Source organism: Schistocerca serialis, chromosome 3 (assembly GCF_023864345.2).
Source record: "Schistocerca serialis cubense isolate TAMUIC-IGC-003099 chromosome 3, iqSchSeri2.2, whole genome shotgun sequence".
NCBI classification, from domain to species: domain Eukaryota; kingdom Metazoa; phylum Arthropoda; class Insecta; order Orthoptera; family Acrididae; genus Schistocerca; species Schistocerca serialis.
This window is the reverse complement of record NC_064640.1, coordinates 814,318,266-814,345,739: the sequence shown is the minus strand read 5'-3', so window position 1 is coordinate 814,345,739 and position 27,474 is coordinate 814,318,266. Positions and strand designations below refer to the sequence as shown.

At 42.6% G+C, this 27,474-nt stretch overlaps 1 protein-coding gene across 3 annotated transcripts in view; it reads right to left on the bottom strand.

Moving 5' to 3' along the window:
* The window catches only part of LOC126470676 (retinol dehydrogenase 13-like), a 196,165-nt gene that overhangs the window by 40,235 nt on the left and 128,456 nt on the right, over positions 1 to 27,474 (bottom strand). For 2 of the 3 annotated variants that reach the window (XM_050098671.1, XM_050098672.1), the window contains exons 5-6: positions 20,496 to 20,615; positions 1,260 to 1,277 (exon numbers count right to left, since the gene is read on the bottom strand). In XM_050098671.1, the coding sequence (XP_049954628.1) occupies positions 1,260 to 1,277; positions 20,496 to 20,615 (138 nt within the window). The remainder of the gene's footprint in view (positions 1 to 1,259; positions 1,278 to 20,495; positions 20,616 to 27,474) is intronic. The other variant, XM_050098674.1, reaches the window with a different exon arrangement.

Sequence of the window (27,474 nt, the reverse complement as noted above, 5' to 3'; positions counted from 1 at the left end):
TCGAGACGAATCCAATGATGTGTAATAGTAAGGTCTTTGAAAGTCAACGAGTGTCACAAAGGTGGCATGAACGTCCATTTACAGAAGGTATTCGAAGTGATGACCACTCGTACCAATGCAGTGCTGCAATCTTCTTATCCTGGATTGGGTGGTATTCCTTATCACATCGGCAATTATCGAAGCACATGCTCTGACAATTCTCTCTCGCATATCTTCAGGTATAGTTGGAACGTCTTTATAAACAATGTCTTTTACCGAATCCCCACAAGAAAAAATCCAGAAGCATCAAGTCCGGCGAACGAGCCGGCCACGACACATCTCCTCTGCGTCCAATCCAACAATTTGGGAATTGTCTCTGCAGCTCATTTCTAGCCATCAGCGAAAAATGTGCCGGCACCCATCGTGTTGATACCACATTCTTCTGAATGGGGGGCTCCATATGGTTCCAAAGTTGTGCAGCGACCGTAATCCATGAAATTACCAAATAAGCAACACCCAGTCGCAAGATCATGTTTTCTTTATTTACTTTTGCAAATCTATTTTAACTGATTAACAGCCATCATCGGTGCTTTCAACGTGTATGTTCCTTGAGTAATAACTCATCTGTAAATGGACGTTCATGCCACCATTTTGACCTTCGTTGACCTTCAAAAACCTTACTATTACACATCATTGGATTCGTCTCGATAGCCGCTATCAGAAAACAAGTGCCAAAATATAGCATCCCACTTTAAAAAAAAGTTGACCTTCGTATCTCCGACGCGACTCCACCTAGCAACAAAAAACCAACGTCATATTATGGCCCCCGTTGTCTCATGCAACATTTGTGCCACAAACGTTTCAGCTCTTATCATACTTTCGGAGTTATTCTAGGTGGCAATAGTTAGTGACTCACACCGTATAACGATATCGGAAAAATCACTTAGGGTTCAAAAATGGTTCAAATGGCTCACAGTACTATGGGACTTAACTTCTAAGGTCATCAGTCCCCTATAACTTAGAACTACTTAAACCTAACTAACCTAAGGACATCACACACATCCATGCCCGAGGCAGGATTCGAGCCTGCGACCGTAGCGATCGCGCGGTTCAAGACTGTAGCGCCTAGAGCTTAGGGATTAGTGATATTTAATACATTAAAAATTACAAACACGCATTTTTTTTCAAAATGTATACATAAATAAATACACAAACACATGCAGTGGCTACCGAACAATACTGCAGTTTGTAATAACGAATATAACAGAAATGTTACCCACCTATAGGATTCCGGACAACTGTAAAGAAAAGAAGCCTGTCTTAAGAATATTATCTAAAGAAACAGACTAATAAAAAGACACTAGAGATGATAAACGAACACACACTCTAACATTGCGCAACTAATTGCAAATACTCTTACTCTTGAACTACTTACTACACCCTGCAGATTGTGCAATCATTAATCTATTGTCAAGCCAATACTGAAGATAGTGACAAACATATCCATGGATAGTCGATACATAGAGACGTTTTGTTCCAATTGAAATGTGACTTAGATATAATCTATACTTTCGTTGACGTGACGTGGGCTCTTTATCTTATAAGCTATATTTTTGTAGCTACAGTTTCAACGTTTCCTGTGGTCTTGTTAAAGGGCGCTGAATCCATATAAAATTACGATAGTCCGCTCTCAAGGAGCTTGTGAGCCACTAATATATAGTTAGGGAATACGCAAAGCTAACTGGTTTGAGATTTCAGCGAAACCATAGTATCAATTTCATAAAACAATCACAGCATTTTCTGACACTTTTTAAGTTACCTAAGGCTCTCCGCAACATAGTGAAAGAATGTTCAACAGTTTCCTTGGTTTCGTGTTGCTTCCTGGGGAGGATCCACGTAAAGGCTAGTTACTACCTTAATTAGGTCAACCAGTATTCTGCTCAGCCGTTTTCTGTTCCTTTCCCTATTAACAGCTGCGGGCGTAAGACACTCCTGTAGTGGATTTTTTCTGTGCGTAATTTGGTCAAACTACTTTTACATACGGCCCAAAATTCAACCTTCCAGTGGGCTATCGTGATTCGTTTCTTAGTTATTGTGGTCTTCAGTCCGAAGACTGGTTTCATGTAGGTCTAGCTGCTATTCTATCCTGTACAAGCCCCTTCATGTCTGAATAACTACTATAACCCACATCTTTCCGAATCTGCTTATTGTATTCGTCTCTTGGCCAACCGCTATGATTTGTACCCCCCACACCTCCCTTAAGTACTACACCGGTAATCCCTTGTTGTCTGAGGATGTGTCCTGTCAACAGAACCCGTCTTTTAATCAAGTTGTGCCGAACATTTATTGTCTCTGCTCAGTACCTCCTCATTAGTTACGTGATCTACCTATATAATCTTCAGAATGCTTCTGTAGCACCACATTTCAAAAGCATCTATTCTCTTCTTGTCTAAAATGTTTATCGTCCACGTTTCTCGTCCACACATGTCCATACATCACAAGATACCTTCAGAAAAGACTTCCTGATACTTAAATCTATATTCGATGTTAACAGATTTATGTTCTTCAAAAGGCTTTTCTTGCCATTGTCAGTCTACATTTTATATCCTCTCTACTTGGCACTCATCATTTAATTTGCTGCCCAAATAGTCAAATTCATTTACTAATTTTAGTGTCTCGTTTCCTAATCCAGTGCCATCAGCATCATATAATTTTATTCGACTACATTCCATAATCATTGTTTTGCTTTTGTTGATGTTCACCTTATATCCTCCTCTCAATACAGTCCATTCCATTCAACTGCTCTTCCAAGTCCCTTGCTATCTCTGACAGAATTATTATGTCATCGGAAAATCTCAAAATTTTCATTTCTTCTCCCCGAACTTTAATTCCTTCTCCAAATTTTCCTTTGGTTTCCTGTACTGCTTGCTCAATGTACAGATTGAATAATATCTGGGACATACTACAACTCTGTCTCACTCTCTTCTCAACCACTGCTTCCCTTTCATGCTCTTCACTCTTATAACTGTTGTCTGGTTCCTGTACAAATTGTAAATAGCCTTTCGCTCACACTCGTTTACCCCTGCCACCTTTACAATTTCAAAGAGGGTATACCAGTCAACATTGTCAAAAGCTTTCTCTAAGTCTACAAATACTGTAAATGTAGTTTTGTCTTTCCTTAACCGCGGCCGTTGAGGGGTTCTAGGCGTTTCAGTCCGGAACCGCGCTGCTGCTACGGTCGCAGCTTCGAATCCTGCCTCGGGCATGGATGTGTGTGATGTCCTCAGGTTTGTTAGGTTTACGTAGTTCTAAGTCTAGGGGACTGAGGACCTCAGATGTTAAGTCCAATAGTGCTTAGTGCCATTTGAACCATTTTCTTTCCTTAACCTATCTTCTAAGAGAAGTCGTCGAGTCAGTATTGCCTTGCATGTTCCAAACTGAATTCTCCTGAGGTCGGCTGTTACCAGTTTTTCCATTCTTCTACAACGAATGTGTCTTCATATTTTGCAACCATGATTGTTTCAACTGATAGTTCTGTAAAATTCACATGAGCACAAACTTTCTTTGGAAATGGAAATGTTACATTCTTCTTGAAGTCTGAGAGTATTTCGTCTGTGTTATACATCATGTACACCAGATGGAATAGTTTTGTCATGGTTGGCTCTCCCAGAGCTATCAGTAGTTCAGACGGATTTTTGTCTACTCCATGGGCCTTGTTTAGAGTTAGGTATTTCACTGCTCTGTCAAACTCTCGCAGTATCGTATCCGCTATCTCATCTACGTCCTCTTCCCTTTCCATAATATTGTCAGTACTATCTTTCTATCTGAGCACTTGATATTCGTACAGATGCTTCTCTTTTCTCCAAAAGCCGCTTTAATTTTCCTGTAGGCTGTGTCTATCCTTCACATAGTGAAATACGCTTCTAAATTCTTACATTTGCTCTTCATGTAATCTCAATTTTTAGAAGTTTGTTTTCCCTTTCGAATACCTCATTGGCTGCATTTTTATACTTTCTCTTTTGATCAGCTTAACTCAATATCTTCTGTCATATCGAAGGATTTCTTCTAGGCTTTGTCTTTTTACCTGTTTGATCCTCTAGTGCCTTCACTATTCCATCTCTCAAATCTAACCATTCGTCTTCTACTGAATTCCTTTCCCTTATTCTAGTCAATCGTTGGCTAATGCTCCCTCTGAAACTCTCAACAACCTCTGGTTCTTTCAATTTATCCGGGTTCCATCCATTTAATATCCTACCTTTTTGATATTCCTTCAGTTTTTATCTACTGTTCATAACCAATAGATTACGGGCAGAGTCCACATCTGCCCTGGAAATGTTTTACAATTTAGAGGCTGGTTCCGAAATCTTTGTCTTACGATTATATAATCAGTCTGAAACCTTATAGTGTCTCTAGGTCTCATCCACGTATACAAACTTATTTCATGATTCTTTAACCACGTGTTAGTGATTATGATATTATGCTATTTACAAAATTCTACCAGGCAGCTTGCTCTTTCATTCCTTTACCCCAGTCCATGGTCTCTTTCTTCTCTTCCTTTTCCTAATGTCAAATTCCAGTCCCCTAACCCAATGATATTTTCGTCTCCTTTAACTATCTAAACAATTTCTTTCATCTTATCATATATTTCTTCATTCTCTACATGACCTGCGGAACTAGCTGGCGTACAAACTCTGTGACGGGCGTAGGCTCCATGTTTACTTCGCTATGATAATGCGTTCACCGCGCTGTTCATAGTAGCTTACCTGCATTCCTATTTTCTTATTCATTATTAAATCTGCCCCTGCATTACCCCCATTTGATTTTGTATTTATAATCCAATATTCACCTAAAAAGAAGTCATGTTCCTCCTTTCACCAAACTTCACTTCTTCCCACTATATCTAGCTTTAACCTATCCATTTCCCTTTTTAAATTTTCTAACCTATCTGGCGGATTAAGGGATCTAACATTCCACGCTCCGACATGTAGGACGCCAGTTTTGTTTCTTCTGATGACATCCTCTTGTGTAGTCCCCGCCCGCAGATTCGAGTGGAGGACTATTTGACCTCCGGAATATTTTACCCAAAAATATGCCACTATCATTTAACCATACAGTAGAGCTGTATGCCCTCGGGAAAAATTACTGCCTCAGTTTCCCCTTGGTTTCAGCCGTTCACTGTACCAGCACAGCAAGGCCGTTTTGGTTGACGTTAGAAGGAAGATCGGTCAATCATCCAGACTGTTGCCCCTGCAACTACTGGAAAGGCTGCTGCCCCTCTGCAGGAACAACCCGTTTGTCCGGCCTCTCAACAGATACCCCTCTGTTGTGGTTGCACACACGCAAGCCACTCCACCAACGGCAACGTCAGATGGTTGATGGGGATCTACTGCAACTGAAATCTTTACTGTGACCACACTTCTCCATCAGATTGGTTCAAGTGCATGAATTCTTCCACGGACAGCCTTTTTCATTATCCACTATTTGTAGCCGTATATCACAGATGAAAAGTTCGTTCCTCTGCCTTTTATTTCATAAGTAACCATTGTGCACAATGACCGTAGACTATTATAAGGAAGGATAGAAACATTATAAATAGCTATCTTCAGTGCTAAAATATAAGAAAATTGCAGAATCAAACTGATTAACGTAAATAAGAAAAACACTACATTATCAATGATCCATTCTACTCAACATACATTTTTAGTGAGTAATAAGCAAACAAACTCGCAATAGTAGATGCCACCATAAAACTTCGCTGGTGTAAAGGCAGAAGAAAACGTTGTCGTTTACAACAAATACAGCAGCTACAGTTTCTGTCATGTAGCCTACGGACCGTCCTCTATATTACAAAAATAACTAACACAGTTTCATTCCGATATAGTAGTTGAAAATCCTTTTTTAATAAATAATATTAGCAAGTGCACTGAGGTGGCAAAAATCATAGGATACTATCTAATATCGTGTCGGACCTTCTTTTGCCTGGTGTAGGGCAGCAGCCGGCCGAAGTGGCCGTGCGGTTAAAGGCGCTGCAGTCTGGAACCGCAAGCCCACTACGGTCGCAGGTTCGAATCCTGCCTCGGGCATGGATGTTTGTGATGTCCTTAGGTTAGTTAGGTTTAACTAGTTCTAAGTTCTAGGGGACTAATGACCTCAGCAGTTGAGTCCCATAGTGCTCAGAGCCATTTTTTTTTGTGTAGGGCAGCAACTAGACGTGGTATGGACTCAAGTCATCATTGTTTAGAAACATGTACCCCATTAATGGCTGCAAAGGGTCTCCAAGCAATCGAACGTAACCATCTCCAGTCAATTATAGGTCCATCTGAACCAGAGGACGCAGTCCATCCCATGTAAACACAGCCCACCTCATTATGGAGCCACTGCCAACTTGCACATACCTTCCAGAATGAGATTTTCACTCTGCAGCGGAGTGTGCGCTGATATGAAACTTCCTGGCGGATTAAAACTGTGTGCCGGACCGAGACTCGAACTCGGGACCTTTGCCTTTCGTGGGAAAGTGCTCTACCATCTGAGCTACCCAAGCACGACTCACGGCCAGTCCTCACAGCCTTATTTCTGCCAGTACCTAGTCTCCTACCTTCCAAACTTTTACTTCCTGTAGGAGACGAGGTACTGATAGAAGTGAAGCTGTGAGGACTGGCCGTGAGTCGTGCTTGGGTAGCTCAGATGGTAGAGCACTTGCCCACGAAAGGCAAAGGTCCCGAGTTCGAGTCTCGGTTCGGCACACAGTTTTAATCTACCAGGAAGTTGCACATACCTTGTTGACGACCTGCGTCCGTAGCTTCGTGGGGTCTGCACCACACTCGAACCCTACCGTCAGGTGTTACCAACAGAAATCGGGAATCACCTGACCAGGCCACGGTTTTCTAGTTGTCTAGGGTATAGCCCATATGATGACGAGCTCAGGAGAGGGGCTGCAGGCGATGTCGTGCTGTTCGCAAAGGCACTCGTGTCGGGTTTCTGCCACCATAGCCCATTAACGACGAATTTCGTCGCACGGTCCTGACCTATACGTTCGTCGTACGTCCCACTTTGACTTCTGCGGTTATTTACGCAGTGTTGCTTGTCTGTTAGCACTGACAACTCTACGCAAACGCCGCTGCCCTCGGTCGTTCAGTGAAGGCCGTCGGCCGCTGTTCGTGGTGGGAGGTAATGCCTGAAACTGGGTATTCTACGCACACTCTTGACACTGTGGATCTCGGAATATTAAATTCCCTAACGATTTCCGTAATGGAATGTCCCATGCGTCTAGCTCCAACAACCATTCCGCGATCACAGCCTGTTAATTCACGTCGCGCGGTCGTAATTACGTCAGAAATCTTTTCATGTGAATCACATGAGTACAAATGACTGATCCGCCAATGCACTGCCCTTTTATACTTTGTGTACACGATACTGCCGCCATCTGTATGTGTGCATATCGCTGTCCCATGGCTTCGTCACCTCAGTGTAGGAAGGGAAATGATTACAGTAAAACTTCATTTATATGTTTTCCACCTATAAGTTTTTCTCACTTATACTTTTTTTCGTGTCCCGGGGAAATATCCACAGTGTGCAAAAGTTATGATGCAGTGTTTCAGAGTGGGTTGCCGGGAAGTGGATTGGTAAGGCCGATGTTAGACTATAACAAAATTTGATAGTCTAATAAGAAACTTTGTCAAAGTTAGGCAATGGTCAAATTTTCTTTTATCAAATCTAGCACCTCGCCTCAGATTTAGATAATGTTTATCAATATAACTCCCAAATTTACATGGAGCGTCGCATATATAACGAAACTGATAGAAATATTCGGGGCAGATGAAGCACTGTGTAGCTTACGACATCCTGAATACAAAAACAGAATAAAAAGTGAGAGCTATAAAAATAATGCGGATACTATTAGCCCTGAAATACGGCCAGGATATATCCCCGAGAATATAAAGGAGAAAATCTACAACTTCCCTGGAATTAAAAATTTTTTTATGACTGCAGTAAGTATTAAATTTATTTGCCTTCGCATATTCCTCCTTCAGTGCGTAATAAATAGTTTCAAACGTTTCTGGTATTATTTTCGTCAATGTGCACTGCAGCATAAGAGCGCTATACCGGTAATGTAAACTAGAGTAGCTAGATGGTTCAGATGGTTCAAATGGCTCTAAGCACTATGGGACTTAACATCTGAGGTCATCAGTCCCCTAGACGTAGAACTACGTAAACCTAACTAACCTAAGGACATCACACACATCCATGCCCGAGGCAGGATTCGAACCTGCGACCGCAGCAGCAGCGCGGTTCTGGACTGAAGCTCCTAGAACCGATCGGCCACAGCGGCCAACAGAGTTGCTAGAAATCGCAGTATTGCGGTAAGTCTGTCTTTTGCGGATGTAGCGTTTCGTAGGAGAGTGTTCAGCTTCGTAATAAGAGGAGCCACTTCCTTGAGCACATATTGAAATGTACTCTCGTTCATTCCTAAAGGGATTTTCATGCAACTTTACGTCCTCGACCTGCAGCTCCCGTAGCAAATTTTGTTGTATATCTTTCGCATCTCGCCGTGAAGTCCACGGCTTCACCCAAGTATGTTTCCTTTTCTTCTGCTTCTCTTGCAAATGCAACGGGAGTGCAGGCAATTGCAGACCAGGTATAATTTTACTTACGGCATTGGTGGCGTAGTGTGTTGTTGTTGGCAACGACCATTCATTGCTGGGAATTCATTTCGCCAAGAAGTAAATAATTAAATCTGTTCTTGCTCTATGGTTGACAGATTCTTGTATGTACCCTTGTCCGCTAAGTAAATTAGTTATACTCGTAAAATGAACATTTCATAACATAACATTTGCGTTATATGCAGATGGTGTTGCCAACATCAGCACACTACACCCCCCCTACCGAAAATAAAATTGAACTGCAGAGAACAGTATTAAGTCGTCGTCGGCCGTTATGAAGGAACTTTGACGAAATATTTGATGACACTGTAATGCCGCCTTTTGCCCCACGACAAAGAAAATTTGATAGTATAATACCGGCCTAAGCTCCAATTATTAACACGGCACCGCGGTTGCCAACTAGAAAATCACTTTGTTGCCAGCATCCGAATCCAGCTAACACTTAATTTTTAACGTGACAGACTTGAGATTGTTTTATCGATTGAGAGATACACAAAAAAGTATAAACTACAATGATAGAGTCGTCACAAAAACCAGATGTTATACAGAGGCTGTACAGTATTGGAAAGTACAGTATAACGAATAAAGCTTACTATTACGGAACTGGTGATAGCCATAGGGAAGGTTGGTAGTAGGTGTAACACTCATTTGTTTTCCAGAAATTACACGACTTCTGCTGAACTAGGGCACAACTGGACAAGAATTGTTGCATGTCACACGGGAATCCCGAAACTCACCACACCTCATACTGCATAGGCTATAGTACCGTATTATTGTATTTCTAATTATTTTTAGAACTGGTAACATGAGTGGAAGAAAAACGAAAAGCATTACTATCGCTGAAAAGCTACGAATTTTGAGAGTCATGAAGGAAAATAGTAATCGAAAGCGAGTGGATAATGCCAAGGAAATATAAATTTCTGCGTCTACTTTAAATCTTATAGTAGCAAGGTAAAGGGAATTGAAGATAGTGCATGTGTGTTCGGAATTTCTACTAGTAAGCGGACACCCATTCAGGGCGGGAAATACGAAGACGCGGAAGATTGTTTGTTGCAGTGGTTCAGACAACATAGAGCAGAAGGCATTCCTATTAGCAGCCCAATGCTTTGTGAAAAAGCAAATGAATTTGCAATTCGACTCGGTGTGGAAAATTTCAGTGCTTCATCAGGTTGCCTGCACAAATTTAAGGTAAGACATGGCATCAGCTGTCAGAATGTATGTGGCGAAAGCAAAGGTGTCGAACCTGAGACAGTGCGAGATTGGAAGGAAACCCGTTTGAAAAAACTGACATCCCAATATGCTCCTAAAAACATTTTCGGTGCGGATGAGACGGGCTTGTTTTACAATGTAATGCCTGACCGCACAATGGCATTCAAAGGCGAGAACTGCCAAGGAGGTAAACAAAGTAAACAACGTGTAACAGTGCTGTTATGTGCTAACAATGATGGGAGTGAGAAACTCCGCCGGCCGGAGTGGCCAAGCGGTTCTAGGCGCTACAGTATGGAGTCGCGCGACCGCTACGGTCGCAGGTTCGAGTCCTGCCTCGCGCATGGGTGTGTGTGATGTCCTTAGGTTAGTTAGGTTTAAGTAGTTCTAAGTTCTAGGAGACTGATGACGCCAGAAGTTAAGTCCCATAGTGCTCAGAGCCATTTGAACCATATTTTTTGAGAAACTCCCCCCACTTACGATCGGGAAATTTGCCAAGCCCCGTTGTTTTAAGAACATTGTAACGTTTCCCACAAAATACAAGAGTAACAAGAAATCGTGGATTACGACAAAAGTTTTCGAAAGCTGGCTTCGAAGTGTCGATGCGAAAATAAGTGCAGGAGGCCGGAAGATTTTATTGCTCATAGACGAGTGTGAAGCACATCCTCCCCTAACTTCTGTAGAGGACAAGGGGTTATTTTTAGGAAATATGGTGCGAAATTATGATTTAGTGTGTTTCAGTGCGCGATGCGCCAGCCTCACGGCAGACGGCGGACGAAGGCTGGCCGGCACGTTATGCAGGTGACACAGTTTTGCGACGAGCGTCGGTATGTGCGTACGTACGCGGCAGCCATCAGAACGCAGCATTAGCAGAATTACGTAGGCGCGGGCCGCGTGTGGCGCGGTTGCGTTAGCGAGAACCTTCTAATAAACACGCCGCCTCGGAACCGGCGGATTCAGCTTTTTTTTCCCCTTTATTGTAATTTTAAACACCTATACAGGCGGGCTGTCAGCAGCATAGTGCGCTGCTCTTCAGCCTTAAGTGGAACAATAAACATGACAGAGAGGTGATATATACAATACAAAAAACGGCGGGCAAAAAATGGAGATACAAAAAAAACAAACAAGAAGTCGTTCACGATGGACGAAAAGAAACACTAACACTTGGAGACACGGCGCACAAAACACGGAGAACGGCGACGGCACATGTGAACAGTTGAGTTGTAACTGCACGAAACACAAAACGATGCACACACACTAAATACTGATGGCGATGATCTCCGGCGCGCGAATGTTCACTGAGCGTGTACGAGTCCGGTGACCTGCCAAGAGAGGAGGTGGAGGAGGAGGAAGGGGAAATGGGAGAGGGGAGAGCAGAGATACCATGGGCAAAGGAGGGAGGGGGATCCGGATTCAGCAACGGCCTGCACTATTTAAGGGCATCAGAGGTGGGCGTTGGCATTCGGTTCGACCGATTGGGCGTTCGATCGCTGTCACGTCGTCGTCATCAGTGACGCTGTCCCTGAGGACTGGCCGGCGGAGGGCGTTGCCCGCTGCTGCACCAGCGACTCCCGGCGTCGTCACGAGCTGCCGCATCTGCGAACTGGCCCGGGCCTCGTGCTGTTAACCGCCTACCACCTGCACAGCCGCTGACCGAGCGCAGCGTCGCGTTCCCCGGACTGCGTGCATCAGCACGTCTCCACCACGACACGAGCGGTGGGGCTGGGCTACCGGAAAAAGTATTGGAAGAACCAACAATAAAGAGGAAGATTGCTAAAAACAGCCACCTTCTTCTACCCAGCCACGCTCTAAAACCCCGACCATGTCACCCGCTCCGGTCATCCTGTTGCAAGGGGTGTCAGTCGGGCAACCTGTGCTTCACACACTCCTGTTACAATTGGTGACAGTAGTGGTCTTCTCCCTGGATTTGGAGGAAATTGTAGCTGGTAATCGATGAGGGTATGTGGTACCTGAGAAGGGCAACAATGGATCAGCAACTCCTGCAACATGACAAGTAAGTGCCAATTTCTCGTTTGGTGGTTTGTCTGAACCTGTAGCATAGTCCATCTTCCCTTCCTGTTCTTATTTCTGGGCTTACTTTAGTCTTGATTCGATAGCTGGTAGTGATGGAGCAGTCTGTGTCAGCAGAGGTGGCTATTCAGCAGCTAATTGAGCGAGTGTCGGAATTAGAGATAGAGATTGCTCGGTCTAAAGAAGCGAGCAAAGAACAGTTTCCTCTTAATGCAGTAATTCTTGACACTAACGCTGTACCTTTGGTCACCCCTTTCTCGGGAAAGGCTGCGGAGGATGTTATGATTTTTTTTTGAGAACCTTAGCACGGCCGCTAAATTGGGAAATTGGGGTGCAGAAACACTTTTGCATGTGGCTAAGTTGAAAGTATCTGGGGATGCCAGAGCGTATATTACATGCCATAAAGAATTAAGGGATGCTCGGACATTTGAAGTATTCAAAAAAGGGTTGCTGGAAAGGTATCGGAGGAAAAATAGTCTAAATATTATCGGGAACAATTGAATAGAATGTATCAAAGGAATGGGGAATCAATAGAAGCTTTTGTAGATTGAATTCGAAAAATTAATGTTAATACCTATGAGCTAACAGATTCTGATAGGGTTAATGAAGCCATTCTGCAGGAAGCTGATCAGAGGGCACTAGACGCATTTTTGCGGGGAATACAACCCGCCGCAAGATTAGGATGGAATTCCCTAAGACTCTCAATGAGGCAGTCAGAATCGCTGTGGCGTAAGAAGAAGTTGAAGCAGGAACAAAGACGCGAGACAGGAAAGCAGTGTTTAATGCAGAAATAAAATGTTTCAGATGTGGTCGGATGGGACACTGAGGGCTAAAGTAGCAAGCACATTTAGAAGGGCAAGACAGAGAAGTCATGGAGAACCTTTTGACGGAATGTAAAGAGTTATTTAATTCTCATGGTCCACTGCCCGCCACACCGTTAGTTCAGGATTACATCCCCACTGGGAATGAAGCACCAGTGTATAAACGTCCATATCGGGTTCCAAAAAGTTGACAGCCTGTCATGGAAGAATTTATTGATCAGCAGCTTAGGGATAGGATAATAGAAACCAGTAGTAGTCCCTGGTCCGCTCCTGTGGTAATAGTGGGTAAAAAATCACCTGATGTGGGCTCAAGGCATATCGTTTTTGTTGTGTTTATCGTTTCCTGAATCGAAAAATAGTATTGGATGCGTACCCAGTGCCTAATATCACTGAAACTCTGGATAATTCGGGTCAGTGTCGGTACTTCACGACCTTGGATCTTCGAAGCGGGCACCACCAGTTGGAGGTCGCCCGAGAAGACCGACCAAAGACAGCTTTTTCAACACCTGCAGGTCATTTTCAGTATCGGCGAATGCCTTTCGGACTCAAAAATGCTCCGGCAACCTTCCAACAGTTACTAGATAGCGTGTTACGAGGGCTGCAACCTAATCAGTGTATGGTATATTTGGACGATATAATTGTTTTCTCATAGGACGTGCAAGAACATGTGCGCCGTTTGCGCGAAGTTTTCGATCGTCTGAAAGCAGCGCAGTTAGCTCTTCATATGGAAAAATGTCATTTTTTGTTGCAAGAAGTCCGTTATTTAGGTCATATTATAGGACAGGAGGGTGTCCTCACGGATTCAAAACTTGTAGAGGCAGTAATGAATTTTCCAACATGTACAAAAGTAAAAGAGTTGCAGTCTTATTTATGTCTCAGCAATTTTTACAGGAGGTATATTCCGAAATTTGCGGAAATTGCAAGGCCCCTCACGCAGTTGTTGAAGAAGGGAGCAAAATTTCACTGGTCACAGAATGCGAAGAGGCTTTTCAAGAGTTAAAAAATTTGTTAACATCTAGTCCGGTTTTGACTTTCCCAGATTTTAGTAAACAGTTTATATTATCTTGTGACTGTAGCAATGTTGCTTTGGGTATTGTATTATCTCAGGAAATAGATGGGCAGTAACACCCGATAGCATATGCTTCCAGACAGCTAAACAATGCAGAAAAAATTACCCAACAACCGAGAAAGAGTTATTGGCATTAATTTTCGGAATAACCTATTTCCGGTGTTATTTGTGTGGACGACGTTTCAAGGTGATTACTGACCATGCAGCACTTAAGTGGTTGTTAGGGCTTAAAGACCCAACGAGTAGATTAACTAAGTGGGGTTTGCATCTTAGTGAGTACGATTTTGAAGTGATTCATCGACCGGGTAAATCGCATGGAAACGCGGATGGTCTGAGTCGTAAAGTATGTGCCATGGAATGTACAGGAATAAATGAGAACGAATGGGTGGAGGCACAAACCGCCGGCACAGATTGTCAACGATTTACCTCGCAGCAACAGTTCATCGTGGAAGACGGGATATTGTACCGTAAAACTAGGAACGGTCCACGCATAGTCGTACCAGAAAAATTGCGAAGCGAAATTTTAAGGCAAGCACATAATTCAATGTTTTCTGGTCATTCGGGTCGAAGAGCAACGGAAAAGAGGGTAGCATAGAGTTATTGGTGGTCAGCAGGTAGGCAAGATGTCGATCAGTATGTAAAGAATTGCATTCCGTGTGCTCAACGGGCGGAAATGAGTCATCAGAAAATTGTGTTGCAACAACTACCGGAAGCGGACAGACCTCTCCAGTTACTTGGCGTAGACGTCTTGGGACCGTTTGTGCAAACACCAGTGGGTAATCGCTATGTTTTAACAATAATAGATCACTTTTCGCGCTATGTGTCTATGACAGCTATTCCGGACCAGTGAGCCGAAACAGTGGCTCGCGCAATTGTACATCAATGGATATTGAAATTCGGAACACCTGAAACTATAATTACAGATAAAGGGACAAACTTTATGTCCGATTTGATGAAACAGCTATGCAAGTTGTTGCATGTAAAGAAATTGAGAACGAGCGCGTTACACCCGCAGGCTAATGGTCGGACTGAGAGAGTTCATCGTACAATAGCTAAGATGTTAAGTTATTATGTAAATTCGCAACACAACAATTGGGATACCCTATTGGCGTTTGTAACCACGACGTATAACTCAAAAGTGCATGAAAGTACAGGATTGTCTCTGTATGAAGTACTGTTCAGTCGGAAGATGCCATCTCCGTTTGAATTGCTCAAGACCCCACCAGGAACCGATATTTCGGCTGTTAAGGATTTATCCACAAAGTTGAAAACAATCTGGTGGAAGGTGAAAAAAATGAACACTAAAGCGTTAGAGAGACAGGACAAAGTTCACAATAGAAAGGCGGCTTTACCCAAATATCATGTAGAACAATTGGTGATGATGACTAATCTGTATGTGCCAAAAGGCAAAACGAAAAAATTTGTATCCCATTATCAAGGTCCTTTCGAGGTGATCGAGATGACAGCGCCAGTGAATGTAAAATTACAGCTTCCAACTCGACCTACTATTGTGCATGTGAGCCGAATTAGGCCTTTCAAGGGGAATTTTGAGGAACTTCCTTCATTGTCCGCAGTAACTTCTAGTGGAGAGAAAGATGAATCTAAGAAAAAGAATCAGAAAGGAGTAGATAAACAAGAGAACCAAGTTAATTGTGGAAGCGATCAGACATGCTATTATTCTCTTAGGCCACGCGTAAAAAGCTAATGTGAGTTGTTTTTCCAGCGTCATGGGTTGCACTGAAGAGGGAAGAGGGAAGGTGTGCACTATCTCTCAGCATAGTAATTCTGTTTTGTTGTTGCAACTTAGCTGAAGCCCTGAAGGTATGTCCTATATCAAGTGGTGTTTTGTTCTTGTGACAAGCGGACGTAATTATGTTCAGACATCACTGGACCTTAAGGGTGGACTGTAATATTTGGGTGGTTGAAGACGAAATCTGTAAATTAGTGGATACATTTAATGAACTTCATTCCATGGTGGCTAATCAGTCAAGGTTTAATGACACACAGGGGGAATATCAGCTACTACAATCAGCTTTTGCACGCTTACAAGCTCAGTTGCGGCAAACTGCAGGGTTAATCCCGCATATCCATAGGAAAAGAGGATGATTGGACGCAGGTGGCCGTATCCTAAAAACTGTTTTTGGAACCGCTGACGCTGAAGATATTAAAAGTATTAATGAAACGCTACAGCAGATACAGGATGATGTGAACAGCAACCAGGGTATGATAGATCTTCACACAACCCAATTAGAGAGTTTGGATAAAGATGTAGTTAATAATACGCGCCAATTGCGAGCTTTGGCCGCGACCTTGATGTCCCACATTAAGGTCACAGCCGACACAACCAATCATGACTTGGGTATAATCAAGTACCGGTTGGATAACATCGATTCACAGCTGATAATCGCTAAGCTGCTCCGTTTTCTTGCTGATAGTATTACGGAAGCATGCATAGAAGCCACGGAACTACAGGAAGGTTTGTTGTACGCAATGCACGGGCACCTAACCCCGGTACTGTTACCTTCGGAACAACTTCAGGAAGGATTACGGAAAGTTCAATCGGAACTGCATGCATCCCTGGAGCTACTGAAGACATTAACAGACGAACACTTATCTCTGTACAACAAAATGGCCACTGTTACCAGCACGCGGACGGGTACCCTGCTGAGGATTCATATCATAATACCATTAACATGTAAGGATTGTAAATTTGAATGTTACGCCTTGCATATGTATCCAGTGAAGTGGGAAATTTTGAAGAAATTCGTACAATTAACCATACGGGAAATACTGTGGCATGTAACAGACAAGCTCATGCGTTCCACACTGCACAAGACTTGCTGCGTTGTCGACAGGTCCAGTTACCATCTGGCCCGGGAAATTGTTACACACTATCCCCAAATCTTGTGAGTATTCTCTATTTCGCTCCCAAGAACCAGTCGCTGAGTGCCCTAAGGAAATTATAGCAGGCACAGTGCAGTTCTTTCAGCAAGTGGGTCCACATTGGGTATTTTCAGTAATGGAAAACACAGTCGTTATTTGCGTTTGTTCCGAGCAGGGTAAGCAAGGGAGTACACAAGGAATAGAATTGCAGGCGCAGGGACTGTTAATTAACGGCACACAGTGTGACATTTCAGGGCCAACCTTCTGTTTACCAGCCGTGATTACTGGAGCTACAATCATGAATATAACACGCACATTGATCTATGTTCCCGACCAACCGGTCCAATTCGTCACAAAAGAAAATCTCACTCTTTTGAATAGCACATTAGACCCGACTTTGCTCGCCTCTTTGGACCGTAGGCTAGCATCTCAGAATGGACGTATAACTATGGAACATCTTTTTCAATAAGTGCATGAGTGCCGTAATGAGCTTAAGCAACGCTTACTAGCGCCACCTGTATTTTTATCTTTGTCATAGGATTAGTGTACTATCGGCTCAAGAGGAAGGTAGCCCAAATCCCACCCCTTCTAACCTTTAACCTGAGGGCCAGACAAAATCACTGAACAGTTGTGAGGCACTGCAGCAGAACATTGAGTAATGTTTATGAACATAGATTAGACTGAGGTAGAAGTGAATGAAAACAGTGTAAATAGTGAATCAATCGCATTTTGTGATGTTTGTGAAGCGAACGGTAGTTGTTTTGACTTTTTGGTTGAATTCGGGGACGAATTCTTTTCGTACGAGGGAGGAATTGTAGGGGACAAGGGGTTATTTTTAGGAAATACGGTGCGAAATTGCGATTTAGTGTGTTTAAGTGTGCGATGCGCCAGCCTCACGGCAGACGGCGGACGAAGGCTGGCCAGTGCATTATGCAGGTGACACAGTTTTGCAACAAGCGTCGGTATGTGTGTACATGTGTGGCAGCCATCAGAACGCAGCTTTAGCAGAATTACGCAGGCGCAGGCCGCGTGTGGCGCGGTTGCATTAGCCAACTCATCGAGAACCTTCTAATAGACACGCCGCCTCGTAACCGGCGGATTCAGCAACGGTCTGCACTATTTAAGGGCATCAGAGGTGGGCGTTGGCATTCGGTTCGACCGATTGGGCGTTCGGTCGCTGTCACGTCGTCGCCATCAGTGACGCTGTCCCCGAGGACTTGCCGGCGGAGGGCGTTGCCCGCTGCTGCACCGGCGACTCCTGGCGTCGTCACGAGCCGCTGCGTCTGCGGGCTGGGCCGGGTCTCATGCTGCTAACCTCTAACCACCTGCGCAGCCGCTGACCGAGCGCAGCGTCGCGTTCCCCTGACTGCGTGCATCAGCATGTCTCCACCACGACATGAGTGGTGGGGCTGAGCTACCGGAAAACGTATTGGAAGAACCAACAATAAAGAGGAAGATTGCTAAAAACAGCCAACTTCTTCTACCCAGCCACACCCTACACCCCGACCACGTCACCTGCTCCAGTCATCCTGTTACACTTCCTATTTGAGAAATGTGACCATGGAATTCTTTCCAGTGAATTGCATGAGTGAACTTCAGCCACTTGACCTTGGAGTAATACATAATTTCAAGTTGCATTATCGCAAAATGCTCTTTCAGAGTGCCATCAGGTAAATATCGAAAAAAAGGAAGAAATGAAAATAAACATTTTACAGGTAAGATTTTTACTTGCCATTTATTTCATGTTGTGCTACTGGAGCCAAAGAACACTTCGAGAAATTGTTAATGAATTTGTTTCTTCTGATAGGCAATACACTACACTGCAGTTTTATGGCACAGAGTTTCAGACGATACCATTCGGAACTGTTTTGGAAAAGCCGGATTTGGAAATTAAATCCATGATCATGGCAGAAATGATCATACTGACGTTACTTCACCTAATAATGAAGAATGGAATCGACTTGAAGAGCAGGCATCATTTGAGCATTACGTGAACGTTGATGAAAACCTCATCACTACAGAATCCATGACTATCGCTGAGATAGTTCAAAGTGCATTGCGGGACCTGGACGAGGAAGAAACTGACGATGAGGATGATACAGAAGACCCTCAGCATTCCTCCGTGACGTTTAACAATGCAGTAAATGCGTTAGAAATAATTAAACAATTTGTGACCCGCCACGATGTTTCTGACGAAATACTGACAGAGTTATCATGTTTTGAGGGTACAGTGTATGCTAGTGCCACGTCAAGGAAAAAAACAAGCAAAAATTACGGACTTTTTATGAAATGACGTTTCCTTCTGTGTAGAGGTTTACATTTTTTGTTATGTCTTTGTTAAGTATGGTACCTAGTAAGCCTATATAACGTTTTGTGGAATGTAATTTTTTTATTTACAGTATTTTTCCTTTGTGTTTACCAATTAATTTGATAGTATGGTGCTATAATTCATATATATGTTTTTCACACTTATACTTTTTTTTCTGTAGTCCGTTGAAAAACGTATAAATGAAGTTTTACTGTAATTCATTGGATTTCTGGATCAGAAACAGTGGAGTTAAAACCAACGTCTTTAAATAGAGATTTAAGTTTTGCCGAAACTGAAATGTTTTTTTACTCCCGGAAAAGGATCCCTCCTTTTTCATAGGCAGTAGTCACAATATTGCATTAGAAACTGAGCGAAATGGCACAATGGTAATACATGAACTCGCATTCAGAATTAGGGCGGTTTAAATTACTGTTCAGCCATCCAATTATAGATGGTCGGTAGTTTCCCTAAATAACTTTGAAAAAGAACACAGCTGATTTTCTGTCCTATTTTTCCCAAATCTGAAACTGTGCTCCTCCTGTTGACGATGCGTTAAAGCCTAATCTTCCTTCATTTTATTTCGTTGAATCTTTGCAGACACACTGTTTGATGTTGGTCATTCACATTATTTTGGTGTTGGAAATTTATTGGAAGTGAAACTTGCAGGATATTGTACATGTTTGGTGGTTAAGGAAGTTTTACCCAGTTGAAAATCGATTTCTGCGTAGTTTTAAGTGTGCAAATACTGCAGTTAAACTAGAATCTTCACGCCTTTGGAGATTTCAGCACCGACGTTTCTCCGCTTATGACCTTGAACCGTAGGAGTCTACTGATGTGTGTGAATAAAACGTGTTAACGAGCGCTAACATAAAAGGGAAATCAGCCCGCAGCAACTGGGTCAGAAAACACGTAAAAAGAAGGGGACTGTGGTAAAGTTAGGTGCTATGTATGCACCTTGGGGCCTTTGACTTCGCGTTCAGTATTAAACATCACTATCTAAGTTAATTATATGGCCTGGAATAAACTACACTCTGTGTCATTACAGTAAACGAAACTGGCACAATTGAGCAAAAGCGACATCTAAACGACAACAAAAACTGCCAATGAAACTTAATGAAGCGCAAATTGGGTGAGTGCCGCAGTGCAAGGTGTTGTATATCATTTAAAGCCCTGGGAGTTCGCGTTTCGAGGAACTTACGGAATTACAATAAAATAGGGAATATATGTAAATCAGTCGAAAGAGGAAGTGTACCGTGAACAAGCAAAGGGATTAGCTTTTCGTAGATGGAGGAAATTATACCAAAAGTGGTAGAAATGGAGGAAGACAAAGTAGTTAAAATTGCGTTAGTGAATCAAGAGAGAGAATAGAAAACGGTGGATTTAAAAACTAAATATTTCTTCCGTCTGCACAACAATACATTACGATAACGCTCGGAGCACAGATAAAACACAAAAAAGTTTGTGGGGCGTTCTTTGCTAAACCTACGGAGCAATGTGCATTTTGAGCGCTGAGCTGCCATTTTTGGGATACTACCAACCTTCAAGTCGTTTACCCAACTCTTTGGTGAACAAGATATTGGCAAGCTTGCTTCTCGCGTAAGCGAAAGTCGCGTTGTATGATTTCTCCCACATCAGGTCGTCGAAGTCGATAGAACCACCTGTAAATCAGAACAAACTTTATGGCGTGGTTGACTTTTTAGTGAAATATGCTTTCTTTAATAAAGATTCTATACATTATAGTGGTGAAAATCTCTTAAGCAATACAGACATGTTGAAGTACTTAAAATAAACTTTCATTGCAACAATTTTACTAAGGAACAAATCCACAAATGGAAGGTAAAAGCATTAATAGATGAAGAATTGAAGTATAATCTCAGTTTCTCAGCAAAACTAAAAAAAATATTTTGTTCCAATACAGAAAAGATGTGATACACATACCTGTAAAATATATGTAGTTGCTTAAACCTCTAATCAAGTAGTTATTCGTAGTACACAAATAAGTAGGCGTTAGGCACTTATTTGGTGGTTTTTTGTTTACAAAATGTATATTTCATTTGGTGGTATCTGACGTTTATAAGCGTATATTCTACCATTCTGCGCATAGTTTGAGCTTATTATGTCAAACTGATACTTCAAAAGTTGGCTGGGAATTACTTCTGCAATGTTACCAAATAGACCCTTGCCAAAATCTCGTTTGAACTGGATTCAGAGTGGTCCATAGTTTCAACATGGTGGTACTTATAGGGTAGGAAGAAACTAAAACCTTTGTTCCGGTCCGAATGTAGTAACAAGAGGTGGCTAGTGAAGTTACAGACGGGTTGCGTTACAGACGTCATTTTAAGTGAAGGGAAGGCAAGAGGGCAGACTTAGAGTTAAATGTTCTGTCAACGACAAAGTCCGGGGGGGGGGGGGGGGGGTTGGAGAATTAAGGGACCGTATCCAATTCACAGAAACCACCCCGGCATTTGCCTTAAGTGACGTAGGCAAAATACGGAAAATCTAAATCTGGATGGTTGGACTGGGATCAGAACTACCGCCATCGCGAATGTGGGCCCAGTGTCTTTCCACTGCACTCAGAATCAGAAGAGAGTTTTGAAATACACTGGGGTGACAAAAGACATGGGACAGAGATATGCACATACACAGATGGCAGTAGTATCGCGTATACAAGGTGTAAAAGGGCAGTGCATTGGCGGAGTTGTGATTTGTACTCAGGTAAATGGAAATGCCGTGTGGCTAGGGCCTCCCGTCGGATAGACCGTTCGCCTGGTGCAAGTCTTTCGAGTTGACGCCACTTTGGCGACTAGTGTGTCGATGGGGATGAAGTTATGATCATAAGGACAACACAACACCCAGACCCTGAGCAAAGAAAATCTCCAACGAAGCCGGGAATCGAACCCGGGTCGTTAGGTATGAGATTCCGTCGTGCTGGCCACTCAGCTGCCAGGAGCAGAACTGTGCTCAGATGATTCATATGAAAAGGTTTCCGATGTGATTATGCACACACGGCGGGAATTAACAGACTTTGAACGCGGAATGTTAGTTAGAGCTAGACGCATAGGGCATTACAATTCGGAAATCGCTAGAGAATTCAATTTCCTAGGTCCGCAGTGTTAAGAGTTTGCCGAGAATACAGAAATTCAGGTATTACCTCTCACGACGGACAACGCAGTGGCCGAGGGCCTTCACTTAACCTAGATCAGTGGCGTTTGCGTTGTCAGTGCTAATAGACTTGCAAAACTGCCCGAAAAACCACAGAAATCAATGTGGGACGTACGGCGAACGTATTCTTTAGGACAGTGTGGCGAAATTTGGTGTTAATGGGCTATGGCAGCAGACGGCCGTCGCGAGTGCCTTTGCTAACAGCACGAGAACGCTTGCAGCGCCTCTCTTGGACTCGTGACTTTATAGGTTGTACTCTAGGCAACTGGAAAACCGTGGTCTGATCAGATGAGTCCTGATTTCAGTTGGTAAGAACTGAGGGTAAGGTTCGAGTTTGGAACAGACCCCACAAAGGGCATGCATGTCCAAAGGAGCTTTGTATTGTAATCAGAAGAACACAGAACTGCAATATCTTATTTATCTGCCAACACCGGGCAAGCGACTATCCAGTACAACGTCTGACCTTCACGGGAATATACGTAATGGATGTACGAGTTCAGATAGTAGACACATGGTTGACGACATAGGGGTCTGGGTCTGGTCGTGAGTCGTGCATGGATAGCCAAATGGTAAGGCGACCGCTCATGACAAGAGGGAAATACGGCTTTGAGTCCCGGTCCGGCACACATTTTCATTGCCATTCTATTCTACAGCTGATGGTAGTCCTTATTCGTAATTGCGAATTCATTTGATGTGTTTTGTAACGGCAGTGGTCGCCGCAGGGCCTATTCCTCTGGACATGCATGCAAGTCCAAGTGAACTTTGTATCGTAATCAGAATAAAACAAGCACTGCAATATCGTATGGACCTAAGTTGTCAACAGGGCACTGTGCAAGCTGGTGGTGCCTGCATAATGGTGTTGGCTGTGTTTACGTGGAACGGACTGCATCCTCTGGTCCAACTGAACCGATAATTGACTGGTAATGGTTATGTCCGGTTGCTTGGAGACAATATGCAGCCATTCAAGGAATTTTTATGGACGACAATCGTCCTGTCACCGGGCCAGATTTGTTTGCGACTGGTCTGAATTACATTCTAGACAATTCCAGCGAATGATTTAGCCGCCCAGATCGCCCGACACGAATGCTATCGAACATTTATGGGCAAAATTGAGAGACCAGTTCGTGCACAAAATCATGCAACGGCAACACGTGCGCAATTGTGGACGGCTATAGAGGCATCATGGCTCAGTATTTCTCCAGCGGACTTCCAACGATTTGTTAAGTCCATGCCACGACGATTTACTTAACGATCGTCTTTAATGAAGCTGGCAGTTAGAATTGTATCAGCTTGGCATTATGAAGATTTTGCAGCGTGAAATAATTTTACGTTGATTCTGCAGAATTCAAGTAACAGGCTTCGAATATTTCTCTTATTTACCACTGTAATACCATACCCGCATCCCAGCTCAAAAATGGTTCAAATGGCTCTGAGCACTATGGGACTTAACATCTTAGGTCATCAGTCCCCTAGAACTTAGAACTACTTAAACCTAACTAACCTAAGGACATCACACACATCCATGCCCGAGGCAGGATTCGAACCTGCGACCGTAGCAGTCCCGCTGTTCCGGACTGCAGCGCCTAGAACCGCACGGCCACCGCGGCCGGCTCCCAGCTCACTAATGCACTCTACAGCTGTGATGCGTGACCCAGAGGTGGCCAATTCGAGTTATTAGTAATACCTGATGTTGTCAACAGTGGACAAAAACGATCTTGTAGATGGTTTAAAAATATTTTTAAAACTTGTACATCTTTTTATAATTGTCTGGATCTCAAATAATATATTATCTTAACATTTAATAGTTTCAGGTTTTTATACAACCATCTTAAGATCATTCAGATCATTCATGATAAAGTAGTGAGTCAGCATATGGAATAAAGATGCACTGTAACATTTGTGTAACTTGGTACAAGTTCATCCAAGAGGCAACTTTGATAAAATGCTGGCTATACAAACATGATAAAAGGCTGATCCTAAACCGTCAAGTTTGACCAGCATAGGATACCTACATGTAATATGATCGGTTTTCATAAGTTGACATTTGTAACGATGAAGTCTAAATATTTTATTCTTGACTGCTATTTTATTAAGCATAGTTTACGATCAGCCTTTTATCTTATTTGTATAGCCTGCATTTTATCAAAGTTGTCTCTTGTATGAGCATATAGCAAGTTTTGTATGAGCATATAGCAAGTTATACAGATGTCGCGGTTCATCTGTATTCTACGTGTTGACATAGTGCTTTACCATGACTGAACTGAAGTTGGTTGTATGAAAAACAGAATATAGTTATCAAATTTTAAGATGTATTTTTTTAAAAAAGTAAACGTCTAATTATGGTGGTTGGAGACATTTTCGTCACTCGAAGGAGAAAATATGGTGTAAAATTTGATATTACCAGACTGTATGTCAATATCGTGGGCTAAATTTCAAATCTATCCATGACGTATTATGATGTGAGGGCATACGACGTTATTGTAACGTTATGTCCGATTAGCCCCTTCGTTCTATTTTGGAGTGGTGGGCTATGTGCCAGGATCGAAATTCGTCGTCTCCATTTCTTTGTTTCATACTTATAATCGTCCATAATTAGACACACACATTATATATATATATATATATATATATATATATATATATATATATATATATATTTAACTGCGATTCAAATATCTAATAAACCGGATAGAAATTGACAGTGCAGTTGGTGTCTAAGATTAGAATCCTGTCGCGCAGCTATCTCGACATTTACGATAGTTATCCTGGAGAATGTTGACTCGCTTACACATAGTCATCTAAATTTAATTAATTGGCTGTCATACAAAACAGGATAACTTGCCTTCCATTTGAAGAACATGGTCAATGCTTTCTTGTCTCAGGTTGATGGAGAAGCAACAAATAGAACCGAGCAAGAATCTAAATTTGTGAACGTCCAGTTTTTTTTTCGTGATGCAGATGCAAGGCTTAAGAGGGCACATAGTAATCCGGAAGACAAGAAGGAAGTAATTTCTTGCTGCAGTGCCGTCACCTGGGCAGCCAGATAATCTCGTTTGCCCGCGGGTCTTACGTAACACGTCCCACATACGGCCCATGGCGGAGCGCTATGCTGCCTCTACATTGGTCGTTTGAGGAACGGAAGTACATCTTCGATTTCCTGCAGCACCTCAAAATTATAACACGTAAATGTAAAAAGGACTCTCGACCACACTCTTGTAAAATTCATTTTGTGGCTCGAATTCAGAGAAACAGTACCTGAGGCAATTGAGAGATTTATACCAAATAGAGTAATAAAAGATGGTGCTGATACCCCATGTTACACAAAATAGGTCGGAACACTGTTGCAGAAGCACCAAAAGAAGCGCTCCAAATGTAAAGGAACACAGTCTCCAATATTGGCGATGTTTAACTGAAGCTCTAAACTTAGCACGGACCCCAGTGTGAGATGCTTTTAATAACTTCCACAACGAAACTCTGTCTCGAAATCTGACATAAATTCCAAAGATATTCTTGTAGTATGTAAAGTACACTACCTACAAGACGCAGTCAGTACCTTCACTGCGCAATTCCAATGGCAATATAACCAACGACAGCGCCACTAAAGCGGAGTTATTAAACACAGTTTTCCGAAATATCTTCACCAAAGGAGACGAAGTAAATATTCCAAAATTCTATCGAGAACAACTGCCAACATGAGCAACTTAGAAGCAGAAATCTTCGGTGTAGTGAAGAAGATTGAATCATATTTATACAATAACCCCCATACACAGCAATCATGTATGTCCGCTCGCTTGAAGAAAGATTCGTACCAAAGAGTGGAAAGTTGCACAGGTTGCACCAATACTCAAGAAAGGGAATAGGAATAATACGCGGAATTATAGATCCCTATCACTAACGTCGATTTGTAATATAATTTTGGAACATATACTGTATTCGAACATTATGAATCACCTCGAAGGTAACAGTCTATTGTCATAGTCAGCACGGATTTAGAAAATATTGTTTTTGTGAAACTCAGCTATCTTTTTATTCTCACGAAGTAATGAGTGCTATCAACAGGGAATCTCGAATTGACTCTCTATTTCTAGACTTCCAGAAGTGTTTTGATACCGTTTCTCACAAAAGACTTCTAATCAAATTGTATGCCTATGGAGTGTCGCTTCAGTTGTGCGACTGGATCCGAGATTTCTTCTCAGAAAGGTCACAATACACAGTAAATCATCGAGTAAAACAAAAGTGATGTCTGGCGTTCCACAAGGAAGTGTTACAGTCCCTCTGCTCTTCCTAATAAACATAAACGGTTTAAGATATAACCTAAGCAGCCCTCTTAGATTGTTTGCAGATGACACTGCCATTTACCGTCTAGTAAAGTTATCAGAAGATCTAAACCAGTTGCAAAATGACTTAGACATTAATGGTGCGAACAGTGGCAATGCTCTCAATAAGGATCAGTGTGTACAAAAAGAATTCAGTTACATTTAGATTACACAATAAATCATAAAAATTTAATGGCTGTCAATTCGACTAAATACCTGGAAATTACAATTACGAAAAATTCATTTAGAACGACCGCTTAGATACTGTTGTTGAGAAGGCACACCAAACACTAAGTTTTAACGGAGACGATGAAACAGGTTTACCAAAGACTGCCTACACTACGCTTGTTCGTCCTCTGCTAGAGTACTGCTGTGTTGCACGTGATCCTTACCAGATAGGACTGACGGAGGACATCGAAAAAGTTCAAATAAAGGCAGCTCGTCTTGTATTATCACAAAATAGGGGAGACAGTGTTACAGTTATGATATGCAACTTGTATGATAAACATTAAAACATAGGCGTTTTTCGTTGCGGCAAGACCTTTTCACGAAATTTCATTCACCAACTGTCTCCTCTGAATGTGAAAGTATTGTACTGTCGCCAACCTAAGTATGGAGAAGTGTCATCATAACAAAATAACAGGACTCAGAGCTCGTACTGAAAGATTTAAGCGTTCATTTCTTCCACGGGCTGTTAGAGAGTGGAACAGTAGAGAAGTAGTTTGAAGGTGGTTCGAAGAAACCTCTGCCAGGCACTTACGTGCGAATTGCAGAGTAGCCATGTAGATGTAGAATACGGTGTAGGAAACACACTGGCATTCAAAACAGCTTCCGGACGTATACGGACGGATAAATACACTCATGCTCATTAAGGATAACTGCAGAATGTGGTGCCGCACAATGTGGCACTACACAAAACTGGCGCTAATGGCATTGGCACACAGGGAACACACACGACACAGATCTGTAAGTCCACGGTGTTGGTGGTAAGTTGAGAAACCGTCCCGAAACACATGTGCTACAAAACGCCACTGTTTCC